At 43.0% G+C, this 17,697-nt stretch overlaps 2 protein-coding genes across 2 annotated transcripts; both read left to right on the top strand.

The window, feature by feature from the left end:
• The first annotated feature begins 1,412 nt into the window (after positions 1-1,412).
• On the top strand, positions 1,413-5,685 carry LOC108077217 (V-type proton ATPase catalytic subunit A). Its single transcript, XM_017170472.3, has 4 exons — positions 1,413-1,528; positions 2,724-2,822; positions 3,226-4,901; positions 4,970-5,685. The coding sequence occupies exons 2-4, from the start codon at positions 2,747-2,749 to the stop codon at positions 5,060-5,062; spliced, it is 1,845 nt and encodes a 614-aa protein (XP_017025961.1). The 5' UTR covers positions 1,413-1,528; positions 2,724-2,746; the 3' UTR covers positions 5,063-5,685.
• Positions 5,686-5,782: 97 nt separating this feature from the next.
• Positions 5,783-8,811, top strand: LOC108077296 (V-type proton ATPase catalytic subunit A-like). The gene has a single exon (XM_017170575.3). The coding sequence runs from the start codon at positions 5,887-5,889 to the stop codon at positions 8,665-8,667; it is 2,781 nt and encodes a 926-aa protein (XP_017026064.1). The 5' UTR covers positions 5,783-5,886; the 3' UTR covers positions 8,668-8,811.
• The last annotated feature ends 8,886 nt before the right edge of the window (positions 8,812-17,697 follow it).

Below are 17,697 nucleotides of genomic sequence, written 5' to 3'. Positions count from 1 at the left end.
TTTCTTAGTCATAGGAAACAGTGTAGTGTTTCCGTTTTCTTCTATTACTGAGATTCCAATTAGAGTTTTAGTCGTATTTTTTGTCGGATACCCTATATAAGTTTAATCTGAATTACAGTCAATTTGCTGCTATAAAAATTCTTAGTGCCTTAACCTGAATTAGAGTTAATTTTGCTAATATTTATTATATTTTTCAATAAAACTTTAAAAAATATTATTTATATGCCTTCCTTGCACAAACTTATTCTGAAGTATGATTATTAACATTTATAAATATGTTATTATAATAAATATATTTTTTTTTAATGTTGCCAATATATAAATACAGTGTTCATTTAATCTTAAAAAAAAACATTCATTATTGTCCAATTGAATTTAAAGTTGGTATGTGTGTAAACTATTTAATTTTATAAATAAAGAATTTATAAATCGAAAGAGCATCTGTATTATCTCCCTGGGCTCCCATTTTGTATCTTTCCTCCCCCCAACTTCATTCCCATGGATTGCATCTGCCCAAGCACAAAAAGTGGAATGAAATCGAACTAGAACAACAGCTGAATGAAGAAAAGGTAAAATAATGGGTAAAACAGTACGGCTGCACAAAAAAAAAATGTAAATCATTGGTAAATATCTTTTTACAATACGAATTTTAATCAAAGTTTTTGCACCTCAGCCTCCGTTGCCGTCAGGGCAGTGAGTTTCATTTGTACTGAATGTGGGGGAAAAAATATACAACAAAATTAAAGGGACGAGGATTCTGTAAAATACCATTTGATGGCCCTTTTGGGGCATCCCCCGAGCCAACAATTTACACGAATTGATTCATTTAAAATTGCATTTCAGTAACTTTAAATAGCAAACTAATAGCTTGTGTAATTAATTAATTGCACTTTTTATTCGGCGCATTTAACACTTGCATACATGTATTTATGTACATGTGTTGAAATGAAGCTGGTAGGAAATTAAATTTATGTTGCTGTTAATTTTAATTGGACGAATAATATTATCGCAGTGGACAAATAAATTGGAAATTATATTGTTAAATTATGTACATATATTATGTATATTATATATATGTATTTATGTATATGTTCAAACCAGGAAAGGAACTTGAACTTAACGTTCATATAATAAAAATATTAATAATATAGCTAAACTAAACATGGTCCTTCGAAACTTTAAACTTAACGACCTCCCCTCGAAGTTATTCCAGCCAGTGTGACCCCACTTTGGCTCTCGTTATCGCTCCCTCCCTATCACTCACTCTCCCTATCTCCCTCCCACCCTTTTCGATTACCGGAAAGCTCCGCTCGCAATCGATATCGGCTCACAACTCTCTCAACTGGAGCTTGGAAGCTCGCCTCCGAAAGCTCGCGATCGGATTGGATCGGAGGCGAAATCGAAATCGAAGACAGGGAGCTTTCGGAGTGCGAGCGTCGACGTTTTATTTCTGCGGCTCAGTCGGTTTTCGGTTTGGAGAAAAGCAGCAGCACACACGTTCGCAAGGTGAACGCGAAGACACAGCAAAGTAAGCGCCCGTCCCCACCCCCTCATCGCCAACTCACACCCACAATTAAAAAACACTAAACAAATAACAGTAAAAACGGTTAATTTCGCTGAAAATCAAAGCGGCGATCTTATTTGAAATTCCACCTTGAATTCGCCTCGAAAAAAGTGACGAAGCAGCGATCAAAGCGGGGAGCGAAAACACGCATAGCGCCTGCATTCGTGTTAGATAATAAATGCAGCCTAAGACACGCCCACAAGTGAAGAATAAATTTGAGAAAAATCTGAAAACTACCAGCATTTAATGCAACTCGAAAAGTGCGGTCTGCGAACGTGAAAATTTTGCGCGTGGAAAATATTTTGCCTTGTCAGCTGACCCCGCTCCCCGTGTTCGCCCTGTCTCGCTCGCACCGTGGGTCTTGTGATCGCTGCCGCCGCTCGTTTCGAAATTCGAACTTAAGTTGTACGCTTCTTGGGTTCTTAAATAAATAACCGATAAATCCAATATGGTGGTTCTCAAGCCATGAAAAGGCAACCCTAAGATTTCTTTATTTTTTTTCTTAACCATTTTTTTCATTTGTCAGCTGACGGCAATGACAGTAGTCTTGTGATCAACGTCAAAAAGCAATTGTCAAATATTCGAACTCGAATGGAGAGAGGGAGAGCAAGAATGAGCGTAACTTCCCCCACTCTCTCTCTTGTTATTTCTTATTTTTCTGATAAAATAAAACCCGCATATTTTCGTTCTTCCAAGTAAACGAGTTTTTCAGTTACATTTCATATTTCTAATTTGTTCTGATTTATTATTTAGTTTTTTTTTTTATTTATTTAGCGATTTAGTGGAGAGAATTATTTTTCGAACTTGCGCAAAGCTCTGTCACGTGAAACGAAAGCTCTGTTTTTAAAGTTTTACGCAGCATAATCGAAGAACGGGGGGGAGTTAAAAAATCGAGAAATCACTTAAAATTAGTAGTCAAACAGCAGTAGATCGAACACGATTTTTTAACCTTAAACCAGGTTGGTAATTCTCCAATAATTATATGAGAAAACCAGCGAGAGAGCGGGCGCACAACTCGCTTACACCTGTTGCTTGTCAGCTGACAAAAGGGCCAACCACCAATTAGTGATAAGAAAATTTTCAACTTTATCTATCTCCTCTTCTTCGCTGGATTTTCATTTTATAATTTGTTCTATTTGCTTTGATTTGTTCTTTGCAGTCGTAGAACCAGAATAAAGCAAAATGTCCAACCTCAAGCGTTTCGATGATGAGGAGCGTGAGTCCAAATATGGACGTGTCTTCGCTGTCTCTGGTCCTGGTAAGTAGTTATAATTATTTATTTATAAAATATATTAAGAATAATGTCTTTATAAATAGTTAAAAATTAAGTCAACCAATTAAGAGTTGTCATAATAGGTTTTTCTTTACTTTAAACTGAAGGTTTTACGGATAGCAACGTCTTCTTGAGACTTTTTCTTATTTAAAACCGTTAATTTTAAATTATTTTATATCATAATACATAATTCGTTTAACGAGCTCCGAAGATACATATATGAATGCTTAAGAGGGATCTATGATTTATTATCTACATTTCTTGGAGAAACATTGATATACAATAAATCTTAAATAAAATAACTTTCCCTATTTATCAAGGCTCTTATATAAAATTTTATATATTTATAAGCCCATCTAATTCGTTAAATCCATTACCTTCATTCCAGTCGTCACCGCCGAGTGCATGTCGGGATCGGCTATGTACGAGTTGGTCCGCGTCGGCTACTACGAGCTGGTGGGCGAGATCATCCGTCTGGAGGGTGACATGGCCACCATCCAGGTGTACGAGGAAACCTCCGGCGTAACCGTGGGCGATCCCGTCCTGCGTACCGGCAAGCCCCTCTCCGTGGAGCTCGGACCCGGTATCATGGGCAGCATCTTTGACGGTATCCAGCGTCCCCTGAAGGACATTAACGAGCTGACCAACTCCATCTACATCCCCAAGGGCGTGAACGTGCCCAGTTTGTCGCGTGTGGCCAGCTGGGAGTTCAATCCCTTGAACGTCAAGGTTGGCTCCCACATCACTGGCGGAGACCTGTACGGTCTGGTGCACGAGAACACCCTGGTCAAGCACAAGATGATTGTCAATCCCCGCGCCAAGGGTACTGTGCGCTACATTGCCCCCTCGGGCAACTACAAGGTCGATGATGTCGTCCTGGAGACGGAGTTCGATGGCGAGATCACCAAGCACACTATGTTGCAGGTGTGGCCCGTGCGTCAGCCCCGTCCAGTGACCGAGAAGCTGCCCGCCAACCACCCTCTGCTTACTGGACAGCGTGTCCTCGACTCCCTCTTCCCCTGCGTCCAGGGCGGTACCACCGCCATTCCCGGAGCCTTCGGTTGCGGCAAGACTGTGATCTCGCAGGCCCTCTCCAAGTACTCCAACTCCGATGTGATCATCTACGTCGGTTGCGGCGAGCGTGGTAACGAGATGTCTGAGGTACTGCGTGATTTCCCAGAGCTGTCCGTGGAGATTGACGGCGTCACCGAGTCCATCATGAAGCGTACCGCCCTGGTGGCCAACACCTCCAACATGCCTGTGGCTGCCCGTGAGGCCTCCATCTACACCGGTATCACTCTGTCTGAGTACTTCCGTGACATGGGTTACAACGTGTCCATGATGGCTGACTCCACCTCTCGATGGGCCGAGGCTCTGCGTGAGATTTCGGGTCGTCTGGCTGAGATGCCTGCCGATTCCGGCTACCCAGCCTACCTGGGCGCCCGTCTGGCCTCCTTCTACGAGCGTGCCGGTCGCGTCAAGTGCTTGGGTAACCCCGAACGCGAGGGATCCGTGTCCATTGTCGGTGCTGTGTCGCCTCCTGGTGGTGACTTCTCCGATCCCGTGACATCCGCCACCCTGGGTATCGTGCAGGTGTTCTGGGGTCTGGACAAGAAGCTGGCCCAGCGCAAGCATTTCCCCTCGATCAACTGGCTGATTTCGTACTCGAAGTACATGCGCGCCCTGGACGACTTCTATGACAAGAACTTCCCCGAGTTTGTGCCCCTGCGTACCAAGGTCAAGGAGATCCTGCAGGAGGAGGAGGATCTGTCTGAGATCGTGCAGCTCGTCGGCAAGGCCTCTCTGGCCGAGACCGACAAGATCACACTTGAGGTGGCCAAGCTGCTGAAGGACGATTTCCTGCAGCAGAACTCCTACTCGTCGTACGATCGCTTCTGCCCCTTCTACAAGACCGTCGGCATGCTGAAGAACATCATCGACTTCTACGACCTGGCCCGCCACTCCGTGGAGTCGACGGCTCAGTCCGAGAACAAGATTACCTGGAACGTGATCCGTGAGGCTATGGGCAACATTATGTACCAGCTGTCGTCCATGAAGTTCAAGGTAATCACTCGTAGGCTAATGTTTTTTGGCTGAAAACCACTAACCCTTGCTTTTCTCATCCCTTGCAGGACCCTGTTAAGGATGGCGAGGCCAAGATCAAGGCCGATTTCGAGCAGCTGCACGAAGATCTGCAGCAGGCCTTCAGGAATCTGGAGGACTAGAGCGACCGACCGTGTTGGTGGCCCTACTTTTACACTCTAATCTTATATTTGTTATATAGTTAACTTTTAAAAAATGAAAGCAGTCGAAAAACCAATCCCGAAAAAAGCCTCCTAATCAGAAATTGCGAAGAAACAACATCAAGGCGCTGCTGCATTCGATGAAGAAAAAAACAAAGTCCAAAACACACACAAAGTCCACAGCTCCTTGGAGCCAGCAAGAGATGTAAACATTCCGGCCTGCGGTTGATACTTCCCTTAGCCACGCCTCCATCAGTCTTCTCCGCCCCTACAGCAAGGGCTCAGCTCCCCCCGGGGCAACCACAACAACAGCAGCAACAACCAGAGCCACAACTTATGAACGTCCTTTTACGTACTTCCATTTACAACAACAACAAAAGACATACCAGTACTTGGACACATACACACACACGCACACATACATAAAAAAAGACACAAATACAAATGCATGCATAAATAGTATTATTGTTTAATGAATGGAAATTCTTGTTTATTTGTGAAAAAGTCATGTTTTCTCCCTGTTTGTTTGTTAAATTTATGTAAATATTTAAAGTATGAAAATATTAAATGTACGAATAATAAAGTGCAACAACAAATACATTTAATGTAACAAGAAGTGATTTTCCCTTGGTTCATCTTAAAGGCAGACTTTATTATTACTATTCAGATTTAAATTTGAAAAAACAATCCTCTCGCTCATTCCCCCTTCTGCCAACTTAGTTTATTTATAACACATATTCAACATAGTTATTGACCAAATTTATCCAAATCGAGGTTATAATTATATTTTCCTAAACAAAGCCATCATGAACAACGCCCAGAAGCCTTGGATAGCACCTCTCACCTCGCCCACCACTTCAACTATCACGGATTCTTCGCAGACGAGTTCTGTTGATGAATCTCTAATGGAGCCTGATACCAAGAAAATGAGCAGCGGTTCACGTGGCACGGATCCTCCGCGGATGAGCTCTCTGAGAGCATCTCTGGCAGAGTCTGAGACCATGCCAAGAACGGCCGATTCACGTGGCACGGATCCTCCGCGGATGAGCTCTCTGGAAAAAACTTTGGTAGAACCGGGGACTAAGGAAAAGACAGCCGATTCCCGTGGCACGGATCCTCCGGGAATAAACTCTCTGGAAAAAACTCTCGTAGAACCGGAGACCAAGGTAAAGACCGCCAATTCCCGTGGCACGGATCCTCCGCGAAAAGAATCTCTGGAAGAATCTCTAGTGAAACCTAAAACCAATCAAGTGGAAAAGTCAAGGACACGCGAATCATGTAACTGTGGTTCTCCGCGAAAAGTTTCTCTGGAAAATCGTCAAGGGGAAACTAAGACCAACCAGATGGAAAGGTCATGGACAAGCGGATCATGTAGCTGTGATTCTCCGCGAAAAGTATCTCTAGAAAAACGTCCGGTGGATCCTAAGACCAACCAGATGGAAAAGTCAGGGACGCGCGGTTCATCTAGCTCTGGTTCTCCGCGAAAAGAATCTCTAGAAAAAAGTCTGGTGGAACCTAAGACCAAGCAGGTGGAGAGCCCAAAGATCGCCTCAACTGGCTGGGTTCCTCAGCAGAAAGAAGCTCTGGAAAAACGTCTGGAACCTGGAGCAAAGCCGAAATGCACCTGTCGCCACTGTCAACCCAGTCCCAAAACACCTTCTGAAATCTCGGAACAGAAATCTCCGGAGCTGTTTGTGGAAGACTCGCATGATGAGGAAGAGGTTGTGAATACGCATCACTACTCGCAGCATGACATCGAAGAGGAGGATCCAACCCTGGGACGAATATTTGGCGTCTCCGGTCCGGTGGTGAATGCTGAGCAGATGTCCGGAGCCGCCATGTACGAGCTTGTGCGTGTAGGCCACTGCCAGCTGGTGGGCGAGATCATCCGACTGGAAGGTGACATGGCCACCATTCAGGTGTACGAGGACACCTCGGGCGTGAGTGTAGGCGATCCGGTTTTCCAGACGGGCAAGCCGCTGTCCGTGGAACTGGGTCCCGGCATCATGGGCAGTATCTTTGACGGAATCCAGCGACCTCTGCGGACGATCAACGAGCTGACCAACTCCATCTACGTGCCCAAGGGCATCGATGTGCCTAGCCTACCCAGGAACATCGAATATGCCTTTACGCCGGGCCAACTGAAGGAAGGCAGCCTAATCACGGGTGGTGATATCTACGGCTCCGTCTTTGAGAACAGCATGATGCAGCACCGGCTAATGCTGTCTCCCCGTTGCCAGGGGCGCATCAAGTGGCTGGCTCCCGCGGGTAACTACAGCGTGGATGAAAAGATGATTGAGACTGAGTACAACGACGAGGTAACGGAGCACACCATGCTCCAGGTGTGGCCGGTGCGCAAGTGTCGTCCCTCGGATGACAAACTGCCCAGCTACGCTCCTCTCCTCACCGGTCAGCGAGTCCTGGATGCCTTCTTTCCGTGCGTCCAGGGCGGCACTACTGCCATTCCGGGGGCCTTTGGATGTGGCAAGACCGTGATCTCACAGTCCCTCTCCAAGTACTCCAACTCGGATGTCATCATCTACGTCGGTTGCGGCGAGCGTGGCAACGAGATGTCCGAGGTACTGCGTGACTTCCCCCAGCTGGAGGCGGAAGTGAATGGGACCATGGAGTCCATTATGAAGCGCACCGCCCTGGTGGCCAACACTTCCAACATGCCGGTGGCTGCCCGTGAGGCCTCCATTTACACGGGGATTACCCTGTCGGAGTATTTCCGCGACATGGGCTACCACGTTTCCATGATGGCCGACTCCACCTCACGATGGGCGGAGGCGCTGCGCGAGATCTCCGGTCGCCTGGCCGAGATGCCGGCAGACGCTGGCTATCCAGCTTACTTGGGCGCCCGACTGGCCTCCTTCTACGAGAGAGCCGGCTTGGTCAAGTGCCTGGGCAGTCCGGAACGATATGGATCCGTGTCCATTGTTGGCGCAGTGTCGCCGCCCGGCGGTGACTTCTCCGATCCGGTGACCTCCGCCACGTTAAGCATCGTCCAGGTGTTCTGGGGTCTGGACAAGAAGCTGGCCCAGCGGAAGCACTTCCCTTCGGTAAACTGGCTGCAGTCGTACTCCAAGTACATGCGGATCCTGGACGCTTACTACGAGGAGATCAATCCAGAGTTCACCTTGCTGCGGGCTAAGGCTAAGCAGGTGTTGCAGGAGGAGGATGACCTGGCCGAGATCGTCCAGCTGGTGGGCAAGTCGTCCCTGAATGAAACCGATAAGATCACGCTCGAGGTGGCCAAGATGCTGAAGGATGACTTCCTGCAGCAGAACTCCTACTCGACCTACGATGCCTACTGTCCCTTCTACAAGACGGTGGGCATGCTCAGAAACATGATGGCCTTCTACGATGCGGCTAACCGGGCGGTGGAGAACACGGCCGGGGATGAGGCCCGGGTCACCTGGGGCCTGATACGGACGCAGGCCGCCAACGTCCTCTACGAGCTGTCCATGATGAAGTTCCAAGATCACAAGATGGGTCAAGTGGCCATGGACGAACACATGGAGAAGCTTCACCAGAAAATTTTGACCACCTTCCGGGAAATAGAGGATAATGCCGCCTCTTACTAGACGTATATTTGGGAAAATATTTCCAAATTACTTGTAGAGTGACAAATTTTAAGTTAATGAAATTTTAAGTTTATTTGAATTTTAAATATTTAAAGGTAGAATCACATAATTTAATGGAAAACCAATAATATAAATAAATATTTTATCCTGTCTGAAATCTTATGAAAAAAGAACAACTAAAAATACCTAAGCGCTGACTTATTAGCAACCGGAAAACTATATTTGTTTTGCAAAATCGATGAGATTTTATCATCAACAAAATTAAGAGGCCACTTCACCTCGCTGCGCTGAGTCATATCATTTAATCTAAATTATATTTACATTTCCCTGCGTAGTATTTTCCACTATCGCTGCCTTGCTGCCACGCTGCCTTATTTTCCCCCACAAAATCAAATCAGTGACTGCGATTATCGCGCGATTATATCCCCTCTCCTGCTCCGAATCACCAACTTATTGCGATAATTTTCCTAATCGCAGAAAAGTCATTTACCCTCTGACGCGTTTTGCTCATTAGAAGCCTTCGTGGTGCAATTTCTTCAGACCCGCTCACGATTTTCCTGCGGATTCCCTCTGAGCACTTAATCCCTTTGCCAAAAGCAAAAAGGGTAAAAAATAATTATAATTTCTTTGATTTATAGGAAAAGTTTATTAATGCCAAAGCCAACGCCAACGCCCGCCCGGAAACCCGAAAATCCAGCAGCACTGCAGCTCAAATTTTCCGGCTCGCACCTCACCAGCCGCCAGCCGCAATCGAAAGGCAAACGTCAAGGCCCGGTGGAAAGCTTTTTCCGCTTTTCCGCAGCAAGGGAGCGAGAGATCGATTTCGATTCAATTAGTGGAAATTAAATGTAAGTATATATGTAGAGTCGCCTCCGCATTTCCAGGGCCCCAACCCCATCCTCAGCCCCATCTGCGGATTGCGATGATTACATTTCCGCACCCCGCCACACCCCGCCCACTATGGCGTACCAAGTCAGCCATAAAATGAGCGCCGAGCAAAAGAAGCAAGCCAAAAAATCAGAATCAGTTCAATTGCAAATTGAAAATCCCCTTACAACTTCCGTTTCCGCTATGCGAGGGGCACACACTGTACAAAAGGTGAGCTTTAAAGATATTTTAAGGCTTATGTAACACAAGTAATAAAGTATATATCTGTGGATTTCATATTGAACTGTTTTTGTCAGTAAATGTGTCTCGATCTGTATACTAAAATAAACAAGCCAAAAGTTTATTAAAACTGAAAAAATATTTTTTCTGTAATTATTTATGAGATTATTTCTCATGATTTTTAAGAAAAATAATATATATTTTTTTAAGGTGTACTTACAACTCTTGCATATGTGTGTCAGGGCCTGTAAGCATGTATATGTGTCTGTCAGTGAGCATGTGTGGGAGTGTGTGTGGGCGTCTGGCTGCCATGACAAACGCGGCGTATGAGCAATGCGCGCTAATTGGCTGCCATTCGATGCTCGCTCCGTTCCGTTCCGTTCTGTTCCGTTGGCATCGCTTTGGATCTGTGAGCAGCCGAGTATCCTTGCTCCCCCATATCCTTGCCACATCCTTGCCACCCTTTTGCAGGCCCCCTGCAAGTCCCCGATCCATTTGCTATTTGCGAACTGCGAGCTGAAAGCTGCTTGGGCTCAGTCTGGGATTGCGTTGCTGATGGCGGAGTTTCACAGGATTTTAGGATGGGTTCGGGGGACTTTAAGGACGAAGGATGTGCGGACGAAGGGGTCCCGGGAACGTATTGCATAATTTGAAGGGGTTAAGCCATTGAGCTTTAATGCAAAATTTCAATTGAACGTCAAACAGTCAATTCGCTTTAGCGGCGATAATCGTAAAAGGATAATGGCGCTAAAAGCGCATAAAAAGGCAGCAGTCAGGCGGCAAGGACCCGTTACCCATGTGCTCGTGAGTCCTTTCCCCTTTATTTTTTCTTTTCCTTTTCCCGTCTGCTGAATACTGGCCTAAGTGTGCACTCAATTAAAGGATTTCTCTTTTTTTTTTGGGGGGCAGAGGCTAACGGCCGCAGAATATCTGAATGGTTAGATAAGCCTCACATATACCAGATATTATCTTCATATTTACTGAGCTTAGAAGCGGGATTTTTAGCTCTCAATATTAAGTGCATATTGAATTAAATTTTTGTGGAAAAATATTTAAATAAAAATTTCATTTATTATAATTTAAAGCTAGGAATAGTGTTTTAAAAATATTTTTTCGTGAAATTCAGTTTTTAGGTGTATTTATAAGGATATCCTTGACTGTATTTTGGATATAATTTATAAGCTCAAAATTGTTGAATGTATTTACACTGAATATAATCGCATTACTGATTTTTTACGCACCAATTCCGATGAAAGCGTTTTATTTACATGGCTAATCGAAGACGTTTCCTATTCAATAAGCAAGGTAAGCATGGACTTTTTTAAGATGATTCACATCAATATTTTTATAATAATTAAAAATTTATAATTATTTTCATGGGAAATCAGGGTAGAAATCAAAGGTAGCTAAATATTTAGAATATAAAATATAAAATACGATTTATTTAATTTTAAACTGATGACTGAAAAAGGATCTTTGCACGCGTCTTGCCCTTCAAAAACTCCCTCCAGATATCCATCTGTTAATTTAAAGCCTCAGCACCCAATCCTTAACCCATGCCACAATCGCTGACAAGTTTAACCCAAATAGGAAGCGTGTGCCGAGGCCAAGGACATGTTTCACTTCTTGTTATTGTTGTTCCTGGTTGTTGTTCTTTGGCCGCAGGGCCAAAGGGATATCATAAGCACATAAGATGATGAAGTTGGAAACGCAACGGAACAACCCGAAAAACGGGAGGGAAGCCCAAAGAGCGGGGGGGTAAGCGAAACAAGGACACGGACAAATGGGAAACTGGGCGTGGATGTGAATGTAAAAATGAAAGTGGATGTGGAAGTGGCAACAACAGCAAGGACGAGGGCAACTTAATTTGCAACTTATACGCAAAATCCTTTTGATTTTGTTATGTCGCTGCTCAAAGGTCTCCAGTGTCCCGTGCTTATTCCCTGGAATATCCTTCCTTGAGCGTATCTGTATGTGTGTATGAGTTTCCCAGCGTTCGCCTGCAGTTATTTGGCCAAACTTAAGGGGTGCAACCTTTTCGCCTTGTTTTTCTCTGATTTTCCACGTTTCTTTCGGTCTGTTTCTTCGGTTTCATTCTGGCCAAGTTTTCGTTTTCCTTTTTTCGGTGGAAAAAAGGTCCAACGATCATTGTCCTTTTTGGGCCTATCCACACACACACACACACACACACTCCTAGGCGCGGACATATCGGGCTGCTGTTTAAGGGAATTTAAATTAAGCCTATGCAAATGCGCCGCAGGATGCTTTTCTTTTCCCAACTCCTGTTTTTCTTTCTGCTCCGTATTAACGCCGCATTATCGCTGCAGCCACGCCCACTTTTTGGTCGTTGCCCCAATGAATACAGTAAGCTAGAAATAAATATAAAGACCCTCTGAAGCATCTATAATTAATGTTTAGCTTATAAACAAACGAATAACACCAGCTTATATTATAAACTTTGCTAATTAGGTGTTGAGCTGGTAATTAAATATTTGTCTTAATTAAATTTATATTGCGTAATTTGAACTATACAAATTAATTATATAACTTTAATGAAAAATTAATGTAGAAAGGCCATACATAATTATTTTTTTTAGTAAAGCCCCTCTGGGAACTCTCTCTTAATTTATGTATCAATTCATGATAAATCAATACGGCAAATAAATTTTTACATTTAATAAACAAATACTAAACCCATTACATGGCACATTTCTTACATCATTAGGCCTCATTAAATAAATTCTCATAAATATAGAACTTTTACTTTTGAATTATTTTGATTTTTGAAAAGTTTGAGAAGTCATTTCTAACCATGGCCAATTTAGCCAGTCCTTACTGTGCACACATGAATCAGCGCCTTAATGTATGCTCTGAAAAATGCTATGAAAAAGTTTTTGCCATAAAAATTTGCTCGGTCCTTGCAGCCCTCGAAAAGGAAGAGAACGGGACGGGGACGAGCGAGTCCTTTGCCACTTGCTGCGGCGTGTCGCCTGTCACACAACAACTGCCCTATCACTCACTTTCCCCCACTTTCCCTCGCTGCCATTTCTCCATTTCTCCGCAGATAATGAAATTGTTGCGAGAGCAAAAAAAAACCAAAAATAAAAAAGAGGAGAAGAAACTTTTGGCTCTGCTCCGTGTTCATCAGGCGAAGGCAGGCAAACATTTTAAATACAAAAGGATATGCGTGGGCCACCAGGACGAGGAGTCCTTTTGCAGTGACATTGATGAAACGCTTGAAATTTACTGCGTTTCGACCTCCACGTCCACCTCATCCCGTCCTGGCTTCTTTAAAATAAAGTAAAGAACACTCGGGGAAATTATAATCGTAAATTGTCCTGGCAACAGACTTAAAGGAATATCGATATAATTATCATCAAATTATAAAATTTTTGAATATTTTAATTTAATTTAATTTTACGAATTCCTTTTCTAATATTTGAATATAAATTGAAGTAATGTTTTTGTAAGACAGTAATTATCTAAAAGATCTTTGGAAAAAGAATTTTTCATCATTTAAAATAATGTTTTAATCCTTGAAAAAGCTATTAATTAAATAATAAAAATCCCTAAAAATAATTTCAAAACATTATCCAATCCAGAATATATTATTTTCTCCCAGTGTCTAGCTGGACTTTTTTCGTTTACTTTTTTTTTTTAACTTTGCGGTTTCCCCGGATCCTGGTCCTCGTTTTGGTCCTGCTTCTGTTTCTGATTCTGCTCCTGCTAGCCGGCATTGTTATGCTTACTTATCCCTGTCGAAAAATTGCCGACACTTGGTGGAGCGCGTCCTTGAGCCGGGAGTGAATGTTGGATGAATGAACGAATGAAAGGCAGCTGGCGGCGGAGAGCTCTCATTCTCGGGCTTCCCCCTTCCTTCCCTCTCGCAGACAGTGCATTTAGTCAAAAGTGATTGAAAAGGCATTTTGTTATAATGCCAACTTAATGACAACGAAATTACGCCAAAAGCCAAGCAAAGCCAAAAGCAACAGCAACAGCATCAATGTACCAGGGACCAGGGACCATAGACTGAGCAAAATGAGTTTCCAAATACTTTGAGACCGAAACTTTGTCTCCGCCACGCATAGAACGCAACGCCCGAAAATACACAACAATTTCCCGGCATTTGCCAGAGCCAGCTGCCAGTTTTAATAGACCCGTGTGGGCGGACGGCCTTCACCCTATTTTCCTTTTCCATCGCACCCCCTGTTGCTGCCAGCCTGTCATGCTGGGAAAGCGTTTTAATTGTTTGTCGTGGCCATAGATTTCCTAGAATGTTTAAGTAATCGAATCAAGGCGAAATCTTTCTTTAAGATTTACCCAGTTGCTGAAACTGATGGCACAACTTTTGCTCAAACTGAAGCCGAAGTCGGTATAATTATATTAAAAGCTGAATTAAATCTATTTTGGCGAAGGGGAATTAATGTCCAGAGGCGGCTACAAAGATAAGGTTTTTGGGAGGAGAATTTAAGAACTCCTTTAGAATATATATTAATGGTATAATAATAATTATAATAATAATTATTAAATTCCAAAAGTACATTATATGAGATATAAACACTACAGTATTAAAAACATTTGAATTTATTTAAGTTTCTTTTCAATTATAAATACCCCTTTATTTACCTGCTTTCTATGCTAGCTCGTATATACATATCTCTAATTTCTGAACAAATCGAATATGTGCTTCCTACAGGAAACTTCTGCTGCCACTTTACCGACTCTATCAACTGAGAAATCCGACAAAGTTTGCAGTCTTTCATTGACAGACATGGGGCTAAAGGGGCATACGGATTTTCAATTATTCGCATTGAATAAAATGCATTGGAGCAGACACACACACTTGCAGCCATTGTTTAAACAATTCAGGTGAGAATTTTAAGTAATAAAGAGATTGAAAATGTTAAATATTATAAAATTATATTAAAAATTGTATACAAAATTTTCTGCTTTAAAATATATTTAAAATAAAATTTCGATTGATTTTATTTAAATTTCTTTTAATTTTCTTTATATTAAAGACCATTATTTTTACCGCTGCTGTGTTCAAACGCCAGTTCGGTGTTAAATGCAGATCCGAATCCGGATCAGGCTTTGCAACGTTGGAGCACGTAGCCGAAAAGTATGCTATTGAAATATTTATGCCTGGCTCGCTGCTCCTTTTCTTTGTTTGCTGGCTTCTGCTTTGCTTTCTTTTCGTGTGTGTGTGTGTGTGTGTGTGTAAAAGAGTGTATTTGTGTTTGTTAAGAGTGCATCTGTGTGTGTGTGTGCGGCTGATTAAGCATTTGACATACAGTTTCCTGCTGCAGCAGGCAAGGAGTTCAAAGCGCATTAGACATGCAAAACAAACACGTGCCGACACGCACAGGCCAGCTGCCGTCTCCTTCACTCAATAGGCCTTCTCTTTCGCACCCTTAGTGATAAGCAGAGGCGCCGGCAGGTCCTGCTTTATAATATAATTTCATTCTGTTAAACAAATTTTAAGAATTGTAAAATAGTTTCCCTTAAGACGCGTAAAACAAAACCATGCAAAGTTTTTTAAGATTTTTTCAGGACCTAAAAGGACCCCCTCTAGGCGCCTCTGTGCTCTATTCACTAGCCTATGTGTCGCATTTTCCTATTAGCAGGCAGCCGAGCAACAATTCGCAACAAAATATGCAAATGCAGCCAAGCGAGTGAGCTCATCTCCTGCGCCCATTCCCGTCTCTTTCAGAGTCCTTGCTCCCCATCTCCCTTTTTAGACCATAAAATCTGTCCTTGCTTTGGCGTTTGTCGCATTGTTTTTCCGTCTGTGTTTGTCTGTTGCCGCCTGAATGATTCGTAGTCGAACAATTTCCAGACAAATTTGCAGCACGTGCTGCTAAACAAAATAAAAAAAATATATATTAAGTAAATACTTTTGTCAAAGGGAGAGGTGGCAGAGCTTGAACAGATTTGAGATTTGGGGATGTCCTGATACTTTTAATTACATTTAAATCTGTGAGATAGAACTGGCCTTTGATGTCTCCAACTTAAATTGAAAGTTTGGTTGCATTTTTTTAAATTTCTTAAAATGTATAAATTTTATCTCGTCACCGCAGCCTAATTCTAAAACTCTTTTAAGCCGACAGCTATTATCCACTAATTAACATACTCGTAAACTTTTAAACTTTAAAAATAAATTGATATTATACTTTGCTAAGTATGAGCTTACACACACCAATCGAAAACTAATCGCTTCAAAGGAAATGTTTCAGCCTTTATTGGCAAGGGTCCTTTTGGCCCGATAAAACCCCATCGGCAGCCTTGGCTACTGCTACAGCCACTGATTTTTACCCAAATCACCATCCTTTCCCCCACATTGTTTTCACTTTTCCAGCCTTATCTCGGTGAGTTCAGCTGGCTAAATGGGAGAATGGGTGAGAAGCAGAGCTCAAGACGACGACAAGAGAAATGTGATGTTGGCTTTTAATTGAATTTTGAAACCGCATAACTGAAATCGCAAAGCCAGCCAAATCTTGACCTCGGCCTATCTCCCTCGCCCATTCGACAGCCAATAAAAATGTTGTAAAAATTTCGCCAAAAGTAATTTGCGCTAAGCAAGAGTTGGATTTTGAAAAAGGATTCTAACGAAAAGTGGAATACTCTCCAAAACGGGTTTAATATTGAAGGGAGAAGACTTTAGGAGAAGTATATATTATAAGAACTTAATAACGATAATTAAATATGTGGGAAAGGCCTATATTTTTATTTCTGTTGATTTACTATTTTGTTAGAAATTTTTCATGTTTTCAATATATAAAAATACTGTTCGACCTATTCCAAAAAAAATTGAATTAAACAAAAGCCTGATATACCCTTTCTTCAGTAGTTTAATACTCTAACCACCCGACTTAGTTTTTGGCGGCTGTGGCGCGAAGCTAACCGACAGATTACAAGCGATTGCCACTTGGCGATAAGGCTGCCAGGAAGTCCACCTAGTCCAAGTCTGAGTCCGACTCCCCGCCGAATCCTTCTTCCTGGCTGCCCGCATGGCCCTGCTCAATTAGTTAGGGCATTAAAGGGGATTCCCGAGCTATTGAAGGCACGAGTTGGACGACTGGCCAGGGCCGGTCAAGGAATTTATTGTGTTCCCAACTCCAAGTCGGTTATCGCTGGAACCAGGCGGCTTCTCGCCCCCGGAATGGTGGAGGGACGGGGGCTCTGGGAACAATTCCTGGGCTCGAGATTCGCTTCGAGTTGAGTCGTAATTGACTTGTTGCCAAGTAATCGTTGCCTGTTAACTGCCGTTGTCAGGGGATTATCTACAGTTCAGTTGAAATCGACTGTTTCTCCGCCAGCATCCTGGATCCAGGATCTAGAATCCACACACACACACACACACCCCATACATAGGTAGCTTGTACAAGTCAATGCCCAGTGAAGTGTGTAAAAAGTGAAAAACAATAAACATCATGGAGCCTGTTATTGTTCCCACTTGAAAAAAGGAGAGAAAAGGTGGTGTTGGGTGATAATTTAAATGAATATTGATTTTAGTTGGAATCCTGGAATACCATTTACATGCTGCCCCAGCTCCGTTGAGGAGGTCAATCTATAGAAGGGCTTTGTTACACTTCTCACATTGCAAACACTAAGGAAAATATTTAATTAATTAAGGTAAAAATAAAGGTAATTATTATTATTATTATCAATAAAATTATTAAATAAAAATTTTCATCTTCCTTTCTATAACCAATCCCCTTTTATACGTAATTTTTCCTGTGCATGCTTCTCTTCTCTTCATGGAAATCCCACTGCTCTTGAGCTAATTGGTTCTGCAATGGTCGAGTGTCCTAGAATATTTACCTGGACAACCATCCACCCCACCCCACCCAGCCCTCCATCCATCATCGAGCTCCGGCATACTCAATCTCTGTCTCTGGCGCTCCGGAAGTGTGGCCGCAG

This window comes from Drosophila kikkawai, chromosome 2L (genome assembly GCF_030179895.1).
Source record: "Drosophila kikkawai strain 14028-0561.14 chromosome 2L, DkikHiC1v2, whole genome shotgun sequence".
NCBI lineage: Eukaryota > Metazoa > Arthropoda > Insecta > Diptera > Drosophilidae > Drosophila > Drosophila kikkawai.
This window is presented reverse-complemented; position numbering and strand designations above follow the sequence as displayed.